Source organism: Clavelina lepadiformis, chromosome 2 (genome assembly GCF_947623445.1).
Source record: "Clavelina lepadiformis chromosome 2, kaClaLepa1.1, whole genome shotgun sequence".
NCBI lineage: Eukaryota > Metazoa > Chordata > Ascidiacea > Aplousobranchia > Clavelinidae > Clavelina > Clavelina lepadiformis.
Window position 1 is genome coordinate 1,649,467 of NC_135241.1, and position 18,826 is coordinate 1,668,292.

The 18,826-nt window shown below is 36.7% G+C and overlaps 1 protein-coding gene across 6 annotated transcripts; it reads right to left on the reverse strand.

Annotated features, from left to right (window-relative positions):
* Positions 1-49: 49 nt before the first annotated feature.
* Positions 50-18,821, reverse strand: LOC143447160 (uncharacterized). 6 transcript variants are annotated; one of them, XM_076947112.1, is made up of 44 exons: positions 18,685-18,821; positions 18,233-18,316; positions 17,966-18,114; positions 17,690-17,765; positions 17,245-17,379; positions 16,723-16,854; positions 16,533-16,638; positions 16,358-16,440; positions 16,080-16,204; positions 15,474-15,680; positions 15,148-15,312; positions 14,837-14,941; positions 14,137-14,256; positions 13,713-13,871; positions 13,213-13,314; positions 12,979-13,100; positions 12,800-12,860; positions 12,353-12,610; positions 12,100-12,207; positions 11,807-11,925; positions 11,662-11,740; positions 11,350-11,454; positions 10,502-11,143; positions 10,100-10,360; positions 9,534-9,680; positions 9,117-9,350; positions 8,792-8,977; positions 8,508-8,632; positions 8,099-8,279; positions 6,757-7,973; positions 5,907-6,227; positions 5,700-5,784; positions 5,400-5,495; positions 5,099-5,224; positions 4,867-4,950; positions 3,976-4,071; positions 3,849-3,901; positions 3,182-3,202; positions 2,584-2,701; positions 2,371-2,509; positions 2,063-2,234; positions 1,647-1,816; positions 1,330-1,383; positions 50-584 (listed from the first exon to the last, which is right to left on the reverse strand). In XM_076947112.1, exons 1-44 carry the CDS (start codon positions 18,746-18,748, stop codon positions 538-540), a joined length of 7,239 nt encoding a protein of 2,412 aa, XP_076803227.1. In that variant the 5' UTR covers positions 18,749-18,821; the 3' UTR covers positions 50-537. The 6 variants fall into 6 exon arrangements, with proteins under 6 accessions (XP_076803227.1, XP_076803223.1, XP_076803226.1 ...); XM_076947108.1 differs by having other exon boundaries at positions 10,100-11,143; XM_076947111.1 differs by lacking the exon at positions 14,837-14,941 and having other exon boundaries at positions 10,100-11,143.
* Between the last annotated feature and the right edge of the window lie 5 nt (positions 18,822-18,826).

Here is an 18,826-nt window from a genome sequence, read left to right on the forward strand (position 1 = left end):
CTGCCGCTGATTTTACTCTAAACCTGCCCGAAGACAAACACTACGCGGCCTTTGACAAAGTAGAACTTTTCGAAAATAACTCGATCAGTAATATACAGGCACATTTCAACAATTCATATTAATAATCATCTTCCACCAAACAAAATATATTAAGAACTTCAGAAAAAGTTTTTAGACAAAGGGTTCAACTATGCAAAGAATGGAACTGTAAGTACACAGTAGCTATACAAAATTGAACTATATCAGTACCGCATAGCACGACACACTGCAGGACATTGGTTCAGTGCAACTACATCCAAATAATTTTGATGAAAAGTAAAAATATCTGTGCAAGGAAACTGATTCGCAACCTACAACGTGTACATAGGTTCGACAGACATCCATGGCTTATAATGTTTGTATAGACTTGAAATGAACAAATTGCAATTATTACACTAATAACCCGGGTATAGGGCTCTTTGCTATGCGCCATCTACGAAATAAACTACGCGCAACAAAAGAAGTTGTATGGTGAATGAGCTCGTTGAAGCTGACACCTCAGTACATCTCCTGCTCCTCGCAATTCTCTGTCCAATGACCGAACTCTGCAATTATAACGTCATAATTGAGAATGGTAGTCGTAACAAGGGCTTAACACTTAGCTACTTTATTAAGATAGAAGCTGTTGATTTTAGTTCGAAATGAAGTTCTACAAATCCAAATAAGTTTAGATTTTTGGGTTAAAGCGATTTTGAAAAAAGTTTACGAAGTTTCGAGTGAAACAGCTTTAAAAGTAATGACTTTAAAATTTCAAAGTCAACGACATTTAGTTAAAGTAAGTTGGTCCCGTTAAAATCGTTATGAATTAAATGTTATTCCGTTAATCACCAAACATAAGCCCAAGTGGTGAAAAACAGAACTTTATTTTTCTTTCGATGTTTCATTAACCCATTCGGGTAAACTTCATCAGGGAAATGATTGGCATTGAAATATTGCCTTGATGAAGTTAACTTCATCAGGGTTAATGAAACGTCGACAAAAATCTAAAGTTCTGTTTTTCACCAGTTGTGCTTTACATTGGATGATTATTATGCCTGGTGGCAACCATAGTGCGTTAATCTGTTAATTTTATTCAACAAACAAACACACACTCAGATTTCAGGACTTCACTTAAACGCAACATCCTTACAACACTTCACGCAGAGAGGTTATTGCAAAAATTAGTGTCTAAAGTTAAAATTTTAATATATCTATTGTAAAATTGTTCCTTAATACAAAAGGTTGTGTGTTGAAACGCAAGCCAAGTATTCCACACACATAGACAAAACATCAAACAGGTTTAAACATTACTTATAGCATCGTTGCTGGCAACTTGCATGCATGTGTAGGATGTGTGGCCAAATACTGCAAGAAAGGAGAAGTTTATTTTGAAAACAAGCTCATATATTTATGTCACCGCACTTTACATCCCACTCTTGTTAACCTTAAACCTTTTGTTGACCTTTGTACCGAATTTAGCCCTAAACTACGCTAACCGAAAGGCAGACTATGTGTACATACATTTAAACAGCATTGAAGCCACATAGGCTACGTAAAGTTATCAAGTCGTCGTATTTCATACCGACGAAATAAGCAAATACAAAAGTAAAATTAGCCTGACAACTAACCTTCGCAATCGTCGCAATATGCTCTCTCCTGCCCTCTAGTGTAGTGGTGGTCCGCTCCGTGGTCCATCTCGGTGCTTCCCATTGACTGCGTCGGACAATCCTCGGTGTCGTGTTGATCGAATACGTCACAGATGTCGCAGAATAAGCGAGGGGCGGGACGCTTGTGTTCACTGGGAGTTGATGGCATTGAATAAATATTCCATACATAATGCCTCGATTTATTAATTATTTTCATTTCCATTACAGTATTATCAGTCTAAACGTTTCAGGCTTAAAACTACAGGCAACACAAATATATCACTGCGCTATTTACGAAGAGTACTTGCACAAAATGCACATCCTATATTGACAAAACTTGACTAAATGTATGATGCACGCTGCATAATTTTGCGTTAAGTTTCCAAGACAAAACAGACCCTTCATCATAAGTATCGTCCAACTCGTCATCTCCGTTCAACGCCATGTTCTCAAGCTCGGTTATTCTTTTGTGCAGGGTCTCCATCTTCAGCTGTTGATCGAATATCACCTTGTTGAGGAAATCGACCTGGCTGCCGTCAGCGGGTTCACTTGCAGCGGTGTTGACATTTGCTTCGATATAATGATATCGTGATTAAAAGACGGTTCTTAAAGTGTATGAGATGAATTCTTTTTCCATGAAAATTGGCATTTCGTCTAAGCGCAACTATTATAAGATATTAATAACCGGTGAAACAATGCATCTTACCTTGAGTTGGTTTGCTCATAGCAAGTTCATTTTCAGTTCGTTGAAGTCTCTCACTCAGCTTGAGTTTCTCCGCCTCAAGTTGGGTGACACTCGATTTAAGACTCGCCAGCATGACCTGCTCACCTTTCAAATAAGTGATCTGGCCAAGAGCAAACGGTAAATGTGTTCAGCCAAGAAATTGTGATCTAACTAACACTTTATGACGTCACAAACCTCATTTCTACAAGCTTCCATTTCTTTGTTCTTTTCTTCCACCAAAGAGGTCGTAATGTCCAAAGATTTTTGAAGAGAGTTTCGTTCGGCTGCAAATTCCTTCTTCAGAGCATTTTCTCTGCGTGTTTAAGATATTTTGAGACAATGCAGCTTGCAAAAATATCTCATCATTAAACAACCTTTGAAGGAATGAAAAACTAAAAAGCTTTCTTTGCAACTTGGCATGTTAAACAAAATAAAAGCACCAAGTTGCAATAAGCATGCCATCTGCAGTACAATGGGCCATTCCACACTTGTAACTTTTCATTTGTAAGTTCAAGTTCGAGTTCTCTATAAGCCTTGACGCTTTAACCTTCAGCAAACAACCCAATAAACAAAAATTCAATATAGTAATCTCAAATCCAACACATGCTGATTGCTGAAACTGCCAACATGCAACTTCCGTGACCACATGCAAGCCGTAAGAATCTCTGGGATAACATGCAAATGTATATTCAACATAATTACAAAAGGAACAGTTATAATGCCTAACAAAAACTTCGTATCTTTCATGCAACTGAGCACAGGGATGCACCTTCAAAACATATCATGCAAGTACCTTGCTTCCAAACTGGGTGTGCTGAAACAGAAGAATTTATTCACTGTATAGTACATGGCATATTAAATTTGTTTAAAAATGAAATGGCTTTTTGGATGTAAACGCAAAATAGTTGTAGTATGACAAGAGAAATCGTGCAATGGAACGCATGTGGGGCATGAACACTAACTATTAAACCTACACATATCTGTCAGTTTGTCTCACTCTATCATATAAAAATTTATGATAGAGAGAGAAATAGAACAACATACTACAGGACTCATTGATATATAAAAACTAAATAACAGTAATCTGCATCAGCATTTAATGTGAAGTCAAGAAACACTGCACAGATCACAGAATACTGCATTTAAGTTAAACAAAAGTACTGTACAAAACATTATAATTAGTTGTGACTGGAATTAATTAATGTCTTAAACAGATATAAATTTTATTTACCTAACTACCAACTACGCCTAATAATAATTGGTCACTTTATCAAGAGGTGGCAATTAACTCAACTAATACTACTTCTTGTCGACAGGAAAATCATCAAATCAAAATTAAAGTTAACCAATGCTAGTTGTGTTTTGCATTGCTAAGATAAAGCCGTAGGGTACTAAATTAAACATCATGTGTAATTGAGTATTGCTGGTGAAATATTGCAACAAAAAACCTTAAAACCCACCTTTTTTCCATCTTTGACAACTTTGCCCACAGTGCTTCTTTTTCAGACGAGAGCTACAAAAATGTTTTCGTATAAAATAAAAGAAGCCATTTAGACAGTTAGTCTATCTTATTAAAATTTAACAAACGTTTTTCTTTTCTTCTTCCAAAATCGAGATGTGTTCTGAATGTGACCTTTCATCACCATTGAGACGTTTCATGTCTTCTTGCAGACTCAGAAATTTCTACCAATATAATTTTACAATGTTATTGGGATAAGACTTCAAGGAGTCTGTTTATCAACAATTAGTGAAATAAGTACATTATTCAGCAGTTGCTCATTGAAATCTGATGTTATACTTATCAATTACAATTAACATTTCTTGCAATTTAACGTGTATTAAGATAAGAATTAAAATTATATTGGACAGTTTTCAGAAATAAAATTGACACACACTATTAAAACGATTATGGGAAGATTAATTAACTACGTGCAAATCGATTAGTTAAAAATGAGTAAGTTACTATATACTTATAAATCGTGTTAAGAAAAATAACAAACAAAAGTTTAACCAATTAATCATAAGTGCCAGTATTAAAAATCTCCTAATCGTTTCATTATAATTAGCAAACTAACTCAAACTCAATATACAAAATAATAACAGCATTAAGCATAAAAACCTTTCAAAGAATCATAAGCAAGACAAGTGATCTCTACGTATGTTTAAATGCACATGCCAATTTGAAACAAAATGACACGTAGGCAACAGGAACAAGAACAACTTCAACAAAACACTTAATGGTACAAATCCAAATGTACAATACAATGAGTTAACTGTAAGTTATCTGTCACAACACATATGGTACCATATATGTAATAAGATATAGGTAATCAATAATTAATCATAAATATTAACTTATTTTATTAAAATGTATCCTGTAGATTACATAGATTGCATTGATTACATTGAAATCTTCAATAAACGATAGTTTTAATTATATCACATATATTTTATGTTTATATTATATCTCCATGGCACCTGGTTAGCAAGAGAAAGCTCTTTTGAAGTCTTCTCCAATTCTGTTGAAACTTTGTTTTTATCGGCAGACAGGGCCACATGCTCCTAAAAACATAGAATAACAACTACCGGTACTACAATAGAAAATATAAATTAAGGAAAATGGTGCCACATGGGAAGGTTGTTGCTCATTGTGATGTTCTACGAAGAAAATAAAAAATAAAACGCAGAGACTTTAATTGACCAAAGTAACCTCGTCTCTAATTTTCAACTGAGCAGTGAGTTCTTTTAGGTCATCTTCAAATTTCTTTTTTTCCGACAAAACCTCATCTCTCTCTTTTAACAAACTCTCGATCTTAACTTGGCTGTCGGAGTCAGTCTGCAAAAAATAGATAATAGAAATCAATGTGTCGACATCTATATCACTACTGGAATAACGAGTTCCGTGACAATTCAACCTTTGACATTTTAGCCAAATATTCATTAAGCCTGGATTATGGGGTTGAATTAAACAGAGTCGAATAAATTAAACAATCACCAAATAAAGCAATAACCTTGACATTGGTAGAGCGTAGTAGTTCCATCTCAACTTTGAGTGTTTTATTTTCTTCATTTAAGTCTGTGCTCAAGGTTGACTTTTCCATTTGAACCTAAAAGTTATTAACACTCATAAGCTAGTCCAGCACAGTATAATGTACTGTACATAATTACACATACTATCACGTTATTCATGTATGAATGTATGTATGTTATTCATTCATTTATGTAGAATATATTAATACAAGTATATTTGTATAAAATAATGTCGCATACAAACCCAAATGATTTATTGTGAATCGATACCAGCCACTAACCTGTTTTAATTCATTGTTTATTTTTTCAAGTTCCATCGATAGCTTTTCCTTTTCTTCTTCGCTTACTTTTATAATTTCATTTATTCTGTGAAGGGGTCAGCAAAAGATATTTCAGATACAAACACACACGAGGATTTTATTTGCCACACAACAATTGTCACTACAACTTTATCTTTATCTGAGTTCATTTTAACAAAACTACTTTACTTTATCTCCTTTTCTTTTATGGCTACTTCTAGCTCTTCATTCTTCGAAGAGAAATTTGCTCTCTCAGTTTTCAATTCTTGCAATTCTGCTTCTTTCAAACTGAGACCTTCCTGAAGCTTGATAAGTTCGGTTCGAAGAAAATTTTTCTCATCGTCAAGTTTGATGCGATGTTGTTCTGCTTCTGTGAGCTGATCCTGAGCATCCACATGACCTTGCTTTTCCACTTCAAGGTCAGACTGGAGGGATGTTATCTGGGAAGAAAGTTGGACTTTTTCCGCTTGAGCTTGCTCCAGCTGTTGCTGCAAGGAGTTGACTTGGCCACTAAAATATCAAACAAAATGTTTAGTTTCAACCAGTGACCGCAGATAATTTGCCACATGCAGATTGATCTATCAAAGATGTTCTTTGTTTTCAAGTTCATATGGGTTGATACGAATTGCTTAAATTTGTATAGTGTTTAGACCAGTGATTCCCAAACTGTGTGCCGTGGCACACTAATGTGCCGCCACAAATTCTCAGGTGTGCCGCGAATCTTTATGGAATTTTGGAAAGGACTGTATAAATATTTAAAATAAGGCATGCAGACAAGCATATGCAACTTAAAAGCTTTCTAACTGCTTCAATAGCTGATAAATAAGCACATGTGATGATGAAACCAATTATGGCATTGCCGATAGAGTAGGGTAATTTTTTAAAGCAACTTTTCTTCTCTTGTAAGTGTGCCGCGAGCGTTTTATAATTTTTCTAGTGTGCCCCAAGCTGAAAAAGTTTGGGAACCACTGGTTTAGACTGACAAGTAATACACTTAAATATGAAGTAACCCACAAAGAATGGGTGAAAGCTGTAGAACCTGAGTGCCTGGGTCTGAACATCGGCAGATCCTTTGGAGGTCTCCAAGTCTTTCAACAATCGTTGATGATTTTCTTCTAACGCTGATTTGGCAGTTTCAATATTGCACAAGGTTTGCTTTGCAGTGTCAAGTTCACTGATCACTTGGTCTCGAGCTTTGGTAATTTCTTCTATGTTAGATTGCAAACGTGTTTCTTTATTTTTGCTATCGTTAAGTGCATTTTCCATGGATTCAATAGTTTTCTTGAAATGTGAAATTTCAGTTTTTAATGTTGATAATTCTTCTTCAAGCGAGATGTTCATCGATTTTGTAGCATCAAGGTCGGATGAATGAGTGCGACATAATTCAGTCGATTCGGTTAACTTTTGGGAAAGGGCTTCTTTCTCACTAGAGGCAGTAAGTAGTTCAGAGGTAAGTGCGTCATGGGCAGTTTTTAGGGCAGTGAATTCGGTCGATAAATCTTGCAATTTTGAGTCGGCAGTTGCTAATTCAGTCTGAAAATTTTCATTGTCAACTGATAGAGTGGAAAACCTGATGTGAAGTTCACCATACTCGGACGTTTTACTCTGTAACAAATTATCCACAAATTCCTTATCACTTCTGAGTTTGCTTAAATCAGCTCGAAGTTGCTCAGATGACGCTGTCACCGTACTCAGTTCGGATTTAACGGCATCTATCTCTGCGGTTAATTTGTCACAATTTGATTTCAGTTCAACTTTTTCTTCGGATATCCGAGCCATCTCTTTCTGCAGATCCTCTCCGTTCATTTGCATTTTTGCTACGAGTTCTGTGTTTTCGGACTTGACATGATTCAAATTTTGATTTAAAGTTTCATTTTCTTTCATGTAGGATTCCAACTTCACTTGTGTCTCCTGCAACATGGTTTTCAACCCATCCAGGTTGGTTTGAAGATTTTCTTTCTCATTGACAAGGGCTTTGAATTCTTCATTTCTGTCGCTTAAATCTTTGTCCAGTTTTTCTGCAGTTCGAGACTTTTCTTCACAGATCTCTTTCAGGTGAAGAATTTCTTCGTTTTGTTTTTGCTGCCGCTCAGTACGGCCTGTAATTTCATTCTGCAAATTGCTGATATCTTGCAAGTGTTTTGAGACATTTTCACCCAGTTCCGTGCAACGTTGTTCAGAATCCTTCAGTTTGCTCATGAGGGAATCCATGTCGTCTATCTGTAATTTCAACGTGTTTTCATCCGCTTCAGATTTCTGTGAAAAGTGGAAAATGCACATAAAATTATGGTTTTGTTATACAATTTATTGCACTTACAGAACAGGAAAAAATCGCGAAAGCACATAAAGCATTGATCTTTATTTTGTGTCAGGCATCTAACCTGTTTTAAAGTGTCAAAAGCCTCCACATTCTTTTTTATTTCGTTCTGCAACTCGTTTTCACGGTCTTCCATTTCTTTAACTTTATTTCTATGCAAAGTTTCAGTACTTAACTTCTCCTGATGGGCGTTATCAAGGGTGGTTTCCAAATCACGGCATTTTGCCAGCAGTTTGTCTCTCTCACTGCAGAGCATGGTTAAGCACGGTAATTTGCCAAGTAGATTAGAAGCGCCATGTCAGCTTGTGCATTTATTTACTTGGTTACAAAAGGTAACCGGGAAACTTTATCTAAGTTATTAAAAGTATACATATAAATAGAAATGTTAAAAATATAACTGTAGCTTGCACGTAAATTACACATGTTACACCACCCAGTTTGTACATTCATTCAGCTAAGTTACAAAACCTTACTTGAAAATTTCATCGAAAATAGTTTGTAATTTCTGGTAAGCATCAACTTGTAACTCAATATCGGAGCTAAGTTGGCCGTTGGCTTTTTCAAGAGTTTGGATTTTGTCCAAATATTGAAATGATTTCTACCAAAGTGCAAACACCATTAAGTACAAATTAGCACCAGAAGTAATACAAAGTCGTTTTAAAGAGTGCGAAAAGTCAACTTATGACAGATCAAAAAGAGCAAAAAGTTTCCATTAAACGTTAATTTTGAAATCATTTAGCGATGACGACTGATTCACCTGCTCAACACTTCCTTGCTGCTCAGTGATGCTCTTCAATTTCTCCTCCAGTGTCCGCTTCTCCGTCTCGATGTTGCGAAGAGCGTTTACACTCTCCACAGCTCTCTGATTTCTCGCTTCACTCTCCGCTACAGACGCTTCAAGTTTCTCTCTCATTGAGGACATGTCAGCATTCAAGTGAGCAACCTGTAGCAGAGATTGATAAGAAATTAATATCAAGTTAAATTCGCTTTGTACGAGACTATTATATTTGTATTTGTCTTGGAAAAGACCCTTTGAACCTGATGCATCACTAAATGATGATCTCAGTGCACTGTGTGGTCACCTTTTCATTTAGTCTCTCCTGTTCATTAGATTTTAGGTCAAGCTGCTGCTGCAAATTGTGAGCTTGTTCGCTCTTTTCATGAAGATTCTCCTTTATCTTCACCAACTCTGCATCCTTTGTTGAGTTTTCTTCCACAAGAGAAGCGACTTTATCACTGGAGGAAATCAGACTTTCATTCAGTTTTGTTGATTCTATCGTAAGTAAATCTTTTTCCTTCTCCAATGCTTGAATGATCTGAAGGTTAATATAAAGTTTCCAAGTAAAGATTTTGCGATAACGCTCTGGTACAACCTGTGGTGTACATTGTCAATCAACTGAGGCTTTAAATGAGAATAAATCGTGTACGCCATATTTTACAACAACACAAACAATCAACAGATTGTCGTTAGCAGTGCGCTGAACAAAAAGGATCAGTACCTTGGCTTTCTCCTCAACGTCGTCATTTGATTCAACAAGTTTGCAATTGAGGCCAGCACAGTTCGCTTCAACTAGTGCAAGAGATGCTTCGAGTGAGTTACGAGCAACCTCGCTATCATCAAGCGTTGTCTGCAGGCTGTTCACTTTCTGTGTAATGGGAATTATCTTCATTTACAAGTTAATGGGAACAATGTAAATATAAATGCTTTAAATACACACCAGGATACTGAAAGTTATTGGTGCACCAACGATTTTGTTAAAACCGCATTGTTATTTTTTTCCAAAGTTCGGTAAAAACAGTAGTAATTTTACCCATTCCAAGAGCAACATAATGTTTTGAATTCACAGTGTTATGCAGTTATATGTTAAGTATTAATACACCTCCGAGAAATTCAAGAAAGAAAGTGTAGGTTCCCATACCAAGCAAACACAGAAACACCCTCAAGCTTCCGTTACCGAGTCTTAAATGAGGTTAGTTACAGTGGTGTGCGGTTAAACTAGAGCATTGCAGGTTTGTGCGGATGGTTAGAAGAAAAAAACTGTGACCCAGACACCAGTTATCTTGCCTTTGATGCTTCTGACAGTGACGATTTTGTTTGTTCCAGTTCATCTGTGACCTTCATCCTCTGCGCATCATCAGATTTTGAATTTTCCTCACTCTCAGTCAGGAGAGACTTTAACCGGTCTCTCTCCACTTTCATTCGATGAAGATGATCTTCCTTTTCATGCAAACTTCCTGAGAGTTCCTGTAGTTGTCCGTTTATGACATCACAATTGGCTGTTGCTTCTTCAAAATTTTTCACTGTTGATCTGTGTTCCTCCTCAACCTTAAGAAGATCTTGTTTCAGGTTTGAAATTTCAATGTGAGCTTCTGCAAGCTTCTTGGAAGATTCTTCCTCCCTTGAAGCGTTTTCTGCTTTTAAAGAGTCCACTTCCACATAAAACTGCTTTATTTGCTCAAGACTTGCCTGTAGTTTGTTTTCGGATTCACTTGACAATTCTGAGTATCTTGCCAAGTCATCCTGCAGACCAGATTTTGTCTTCTCCAAGGAGCCAAGAGATGTTTTAAGCTTAATAATCTCTGCAGTTTGTTCATCCTTGTTCTTTTTTAAAGCAGAAATGTCAGTTTCAAGCCCAGCAATATTCGTGTCCTTCTCTGTGATCAGAGCTTGAATTTCTTCAAGGTTTCGTGTCAAACTTGAATTGTTGTTCCTAAGTTCATCACACGATGTCAGTGCTGAGTCCAAGTTGTGTTTCAATGTTTGTATTTGATTCGTCAGTGATTCACTTTCCTTTTGAAGATGTTCATATTTCTGTTCAAATTCATTTAAAGAGTTTGTAACATTCTGCAAATCATTGTTCTTCATTGTGATGTCATGTTCAAGATTCTGATTTTTATCCTTGGTGTTGTCCAGAGCAGTTTGGAGACCATCGGAAGCTTTAAACGCAGCGGTTTTATCCTCTTCAGCAATACTTAAACTTCTCCGCAGCTCAGCAATGTGTTGATCCTTGTCATTAGTTTCCTGCTTATGACGAACCAGTGCATCAGCAAGGTTGTGATCCAGGATGAGTTTAGCATCTTCTAGCTCTTTAATCTCATCCTCCTTCAACTAACATCCAAAATATGCTCTTGAGTCCTCCCCGCATGGATGCGCAGTGCATTTATTTATTAGTAGCGAAAGGGACAACTTTTGGTGAGAAAATTTGCAATTGTAATTGTCAATACCCATATAGTGATGTTATTTACATGAGGCCAATGTCGATGAAGCAAATAATTTACTTTTCGGCAAAACAAACACATCTATGCAATACATACCTCACTGAACTGGGATAGTTTTGTTTCAGACTCCTCCAACTGTGAGTGCAACTTCAATTTTTCTTCTTTGATACTTGAACATATTCCTTCCAGCTCTGCTAAGCCCTGTTGCCATGGTAATAACACACACAAACATACAAGTGACGAGACAAACATGGAGTTAATGCAACGAATAAACACATGCCACACAAGCTATGATAAATTAGGTGTTTTAAGTGACTACAACTACGTGCTAATTGAAGGGTCAAAAAAACGATTGAACTACCAGGTTAGGAACACTTTCAATTGAGCAGTGCTTTGTGCAAGACTTACCCTCTGCGCAAAGTCTTTCTCCTGCTGCAATTCTTTGAGTTTCCTATTAGTTTCAGTCAACTCCTCTTGCGCAGTGTTTCTGTTTATACAATATCATTTTCAGTCTGTACTCATCGATAATGACTATGCAGTTTAATGATTGTACAATTGTTCCAACAGATGTTGCGTTTCCTGTCCACTCTGCTGACTCATATTCTCAAGCATTTGTTTCGTGTTGTTGTGGCTTTTGTGCAAGTCGGCCAATTGCTCACTCAACCTGACAATCTGGAGAAGAGCAAAATAAAAAAAGTGCAGATTACGTCAGAAGGCACATACGCAAGCATATGGGTAAAGACTACTTAAAGAACTTTGTGTGTGTTGAGAAATTTAGGTGATAACTTCTGCTTAAGGTTTTCGTTAAAACAAAGACACGGGCCAAAACCTGTTTAAAATGCTCACCTGCTCTTCACTGCCGGACTGAAGTTTTACGGCTTCATCTTTCTCCTTTTCGAGGGAATCGAACCTTAATTTCCATTCATTTTCAGCTTCAGTGCTTTTCGACTTAATCTGCGAAAAAATATTGTATGACTCATTTTCATATTATGTCATGGTACAAGTTCAAAATGCTATAAAATCTCTGCATGAGCAATAAGACATTTGCATTATATGAACAGAGCTCATTCTTTGAGGCTTTGTTCAGTAACATTATTACCTCAGTAACTTCATTTTCAAAAACGGACGCTTTTGTTTCAAGTTCGCCGCACATTGCTTCAAATGTCCTCTTTTCATTTTCCAAATTAGTTAATTGTTCTTTATCTTGCTGAAGAGATGCAAGGAGCTCATTTTCTCGGTTATCTCTTTCGGACAACAACATTTTGTATTTCTCTTCAAAGTCCAAGTTCTTCTGCAGGAGTTCATCGATTTTACTCTCTGAAGATTTACTATCCGAAACATGTTTGTCATTTTCATTCTAAAAATGTTGAAACCAACAAAAATTACGGTTTAGAAATAAAATTTTAACAAAAATAAAAAACAAAACAGCAAAAACTGTTGTACGGTATGTTGAAAATTGATTTACAATAATAAACTCATAAATAGCTAATAAACGAATAAAACACTTGTCATGCTCTTAATACATAATTTTTTCGGCACATCCCACCTTTAAGGACTTTATTGCAGATGCTGATTCTTGCAGAAGGGACTGAAGCTCCAAAATTTTACTGATAGTGTCAAAAACAAAAAATATATTAACATAACATAGGCCTCCATAGAGCACTTATTCTTTGCAATGTGTTACCCATCTAGCAATGTTACTAGTAAGCCTAAAGCAGCTGGTACCTTTCTTTGGCGTGAAGTGTTTCACTCAAGCTTTTCACTTGAGCATTGCTGTCACCGGAACTTTGTAGAATCTCATCCAATTGTTGTTGTAACTGTGCGTTAGAGGAATTCAGTCCATCACACTACAAATGGGAAGAAAAACATTAAACTCAAAGACTAACACATATATGGTCTTAGTAGGTACATTTTAATCAACCATGCTATGGGTAAACAAGCAATTAAACAGAGACTTGCCTTTTGCCTTGCATCTTCAAGGTCTTGCTCTAGTTTTCTGATTTGTTCAGCACCAGCTTCACTAGCTCTTGCTAACTCATCCATATCCGTCGCATTCGATTCCTATGAAAAGCAAATTAACAAAACATGCATCCTTCCTTGAAAAGAGTTCTGCAAACTTCAATTGCACAGGACTAGTGCATAAAATAAGATTTTGTTTGTGATAGTCTCTAGTACAATGATACTAATATCACAGCATAGATTAAATGAAGCGCTCTAAATCTAGATCTAGATCTAAGATCACTGTGATGTAAGTTTAACGATAAAACCAGTAGGAGCAACAAAATTTGTTACGAAAGATACATTTACCAAGCCGCTGGAGTTGTAAGTCAGTTCCAGTTTAAGTCATAAATTGTGAGGTGAAACCCCCAAACTGAAAATGTTTTTCGAAAACAACAACATACAAACAAACAAAACAACAACCAAAAACATTTCCTCCAAAAACAAGGTTGAAATTTTACCAAATCCTGAACCGCGTTGAGTAATTCTAATTTCTCTTCCTCAATTGACTTCAACTTCGCTTTCATCTTATCAATCGCATCCTCCTGCTCTTCAAGGCCTGCTCGAGCTTCAACGAGTTGCTCCTCCAACTCGAAGACGCGGGAATCATCTTCGGAAACCTGAAGATCCATCAGGGATGTCACAAAAGTTTTATTGTCAAAATGAACTGGCGCAAAGTGATGCTTCAAGTTATTTTTACAAATAAATGTTCCGAGTATGTTAAGGATTTGTAACAATGACGAGTAATTGGCACCCTTACTATTTCTCAAATACTAATAATAATAATACATACCAAGGTGATATGGTGTTCTAAATTCTTAATCTTTCAGTGGTAATGTAAAATAACCATCTTACAAAAATATCAAATACAAAGAAACGTATTACCTTAGGTTGCTCTTTCTGAGCTTCATTTAGCTGTAAAGATAGTTCTTCAATCTTTCCATTGGCTGCTTCAAGGCTTCGTTGTTGTTCATCTAATTCCGACTTATCGCCAACTGTTGAGGCCTTTTATCAAAAGAAATAAAATGTACAAAAAGCTGAAGTTGTTTACCTTTGTAAGGTAAAGACCATCGTGCAATTTTATTATTCCATGCATACTGAAAGCACACAACGTAAAGGATTCTATGGAACAATTTCGGCTTATGTTACATATTGTTAATGAACTGTTTATTCAACGCTCCATATGCAATAATGATATTGTAACCATAAGATTTACTGGAAAACATAACTAGTTGGTTAAAAAATGACCAGCCTTCATAAATACAGAACCATTTAAAACATGCAACAAGCTACTTTGTATGTTTCAACTCTCACACCAAGACAACACACCACATGCCAACTTACTTGAAAAGGTCAGCAAACAAGCATGCAAGCAAGTTATTAATATTGGTTAACAAACAGGTTTTTGGACAAGAATCGTGAACCAGGAAATAATTTTGCATAAAAATGTTTCCACCCAAAGCAAATAGTGCACATCTTCAAAGCACCATGTTTGCCAAGAGGGAAAGTTTGACTGTGACGCAAACTTCACACACCACCATCACAACAATTAACCAAACTCTCCGGCCCTAGCTTATTTATTTACCCTGGTTTCTTCCAGGCTGGTCTGTAAGCTGGTTGACCTGTTTCGTTCAATATGAAGACTGCTTCCCATCTCTTTGTATCGGCCTCGCAATTGCAACAGGTCAGACTGTTTTAGTCACGTTTAGTGGTCAATCACGATATGAACGGGCAGTAAGTTTTTTTGCAACGAAAATTGATGAAGTTAGTTATTGTGCAGAGATACATGCGCGCATGCAGTACACAACATAAATGAAATACCGAGCCACTTTGACAGAAACAATAAGGTTTACAAACAATGATTGCAAGAATTTATTTAATCTATAAAATCATTACCTCTAAATCATCTTTACAAATCTGCCCTTCCTCTACTTGAAACTGAAGATCTTCCACATTCCTCTTTGATTCTTCCAGCTCCTGGCTGAGTTGAACTTTATCCCGATCAGCTTCTTCGATGAGAGCTCGCAGCGAGTCCAATTCCTGCTCTTTTTCTTTCATGTACTGCAAGTCACGATGACATGAGCATTGAACATGATATGAAGACAGCACCACAAAATCTTTTTTGTATTGATGAGGAAAGAGTAATCTGACTCACTGCTACTTATATTGACATATAGATTGGCACTGTACAGAGCTGTGTGAGTTATTTTTGTGATTTTTACGTTTTCGTGAGCTTCCTGAAGTTTAGACAACTGAGCGTGCTTCTCTGCTGCTGTGAGATTAACTTCCATCATCTGATTTCGTTCCATGTCACGCTCAGCCATCAGAGATTCAACATGTTGCTGTTTTTCCTCAAGTGCTTCTTGCAATGCCTGGACCCCAGTGGCAGCCGTTTTTTGCTTGTATCGGGACGACACTTCAGTTCGAAGCTGAAATCAAAAGTCGACAAGTAAATTATATACAAATAGGAACTTACAAAAAGCACGAAAGCCAGAAGATAAAAATTATGATAAGACCCTCAAGAAACTACAGCAGAAGTTCATTAAATCAAACAAACAAATAAATTACTTCGAGTAACTGAAAGCTGACATATCTATAACTGATTTCACTATTTTATACATCTTATATAGGCAGGTAGACATTTTTGCCAGAACCAGTTAAGCTGCTTTCAGTCATCAGGTATTTTGAGAATTAAAGAGTAATTGTGTCAATGTGCTTGTGTATGTGCCTGTTCATGTAATTGCAATTTTGATTCGAAAAGTTCGTCATAATTGTGCAAATTATTCTGCCAAACTAATCTCATTTATGACCATAATTTATATTTTTACCTTGGCAGGTCTTTTGCTTATGCTTGATATAGAGCTTATGCTGCTCACAGATGCATTTGAACTCCCTGGTGACCTCACACCGGGTCTTTTCTTCACGGCACTGCCTACGGCAGCTTTTGTCCGACCTGTTTGAACAACACCAGTGCACCATTGTCGTGTGCTGAAGTATTGCCATATGTGGACTTTAACGTAGCACAAACATCACACAATGACAAGTCTCTGTTCAAAATCACTCGTTGACGAAATTTACAGTTTCTAACATAGAAATCAAAACTCACTTGGAGTTGTGGCGGGAAATCCAACTTTTTGAACTTTGTGAATTAGCGCAAAGAGTCCATGATTTAAGGTGCATGAGAAATACCTGATGCAAAAATAAAACTAGTTTTTGAAGGCACGCAGTACGCTTCAAAAACAATTCAATATCAGTATATTAGGAATGAAATAAACGAGTACCTCTTCCCAGCAACAGATCCATCATTCTTTCCCACAGGCTCATCCAATTCAATGCCAACCCAACATCCTTTAGCGAACTCAGTTTCGCCAATGAAACGAACAGCGCCTGGATAAAAAAAATTTAGAATTCAGTTTTCCTTCAAAACAAAGCTACTCCACAGGACAAATGGACACTCATTAACAAACCTACCTATCTTTGTTTCGCCCACCACAACTCTGTCACCGATTTTGATATCAGATGCACCGGTCTTAGGGGCAGCTCTGGTGCTGCTTGTTGTGCCTAATTTGAGGCTTCTTATTGATGAAGCTGGACTTCGTATACCTGGGATCACATTTTGAAATGTCACATCTTTATTTAAACACAAATGACGACAGTTGAAAATTAAAGTAGTTATATCATTCTGGTGACATCTGCTAGGGCTGAGAAAAATGTCTAACCAACAGCCGTAACTGCTGCTAGCGGCTAAAAACTCTTAGTCACTAAACATTTTGTTAGCCATTAGGTGAAAACGTACATGTAAGAAAGACTCTGGAGCAAAATCTTTGGAACGTGCAATCAACTGGTGACTTGCAATTTAGGGTCTATGGCAGATAACCGCCGATGCTATACTACAATGTCCAACAACAATCGGCTAAATTCCCAGTCTTAATATCTACATCGTTCAAGAGAAATTATGGATGTCGCTGTCTTACTTTTTAGACAAGCCAATACCTGATTTTGGTCGCTCGCTTCCTCCAACCCCGGCCGCTTTCAAGTTTGCTGCTGTTAATGCGACGGCTTTCGGTGTTTTTGTCGTCGATGTTTTTGGTTTTGCAACGCTTGGTTTGTTGTTTTCAGGAGTTTTAGCTTTAATTCAAAAGTGACATTTAACACAAGGAACTTCGTATGAAATGCTGTTACCAGTTACTGTAAATACTTGATCAGTAAAATAATGAGAGGTTCCAACCTGGATTTCTAGTAATTAACTATTATTATCGTTGTCAATAATTTAACGATAAGTTTTGTATCTTATATTTTTAACAGCTGTAATGGTAATAAACTTAAAAATTTTTAAATTTGTTTTTGCATAAAAAACAGCCTTCAAAAACAGAGCAACTACACAGTACTAACAGCATTTATCACTGCTTGTAACACATTGTGGCTTCAGGACACTTACCTGAGCCATTCTTTTGTGTGTCTTTGGCTTTCACCAATTTATTTGGTCGAGCAAATACACCATGTAGAGGCTCACACTAAACAAAGCACTATATTGTATTGTTTAATGCATGGATAGCATGGAATATCAATTGTAATTTTTATCCAAAATGAAAACCTAGACCCAGACTTAAAATAACATTAATTTCGAATGCTTTAAAAGGTTAAGAGTTGTTAGTCTTCAGACTGTAAGAATACAAGTTTATTGCAAGCACACAAGCCTTTTATGTGAACTGACCTGAAAATATCTAATGCCTCCAACACACCCATCGTTTTTGCCAACCGGTGAATCTAACACAACGCCAGCCCAATGACCCGGAGCAAATTGTGTCTCTCCGAGAAACGAAACTTGACCCGGCTTTGTCCCGCTCACTAGAACTCTATCACCTGATGAAAGAGCAATGTATATATATATGGGAAGTTTATTGCAAATTACAAAGTGACACTCTTGTTATTACATTTGGATGATTTTAAGTAAAACATCACATGAGCTTGAATGAGTCACCTATTATGAAGTTATCTCCATCTTCTTGTGTGCCACTAGGAGCAGAAGCAGATTTGGCGGAACTGCTAGGTGGCTTTATTCCCGCTGCCAAAAGTAAAATGAGTTGAGGAATTTTACCCTGACAACCTCGGTTATTTGCTGGCAATGTACACATATACATATATACAAATAGTATATATAGGTTTATACAATGGGATCAACATGTTATTAGCATTACATTTTTCTTAGCTGTACTACACTTCCACATAAACATGTCGTATATTGCAACAGTTGAATCACATACAATAAACCACACAATCATCTGAAATAGATTCAATGCTATCACACAACACAGGCGTGAGGTATACAGTACATGCACTTGATGAAACAGATGAGCTGACTTTTCCAAACCAAACTTTCTGTCAATTTTTCACCACATCAGCATGTGAGTGTTTCACTCTAAAAATACTCACATGATTTGGTGGCGAGTTTTGAAATTTTTGATGGCGCTTTTAGACCTGAAGGTTTCTCAGACATTTCTGTCGTAAGCACTGACCAAGACACATTCAACTTATTTAATACAACAAAATATATACACAAGCTTAACACAGCTTC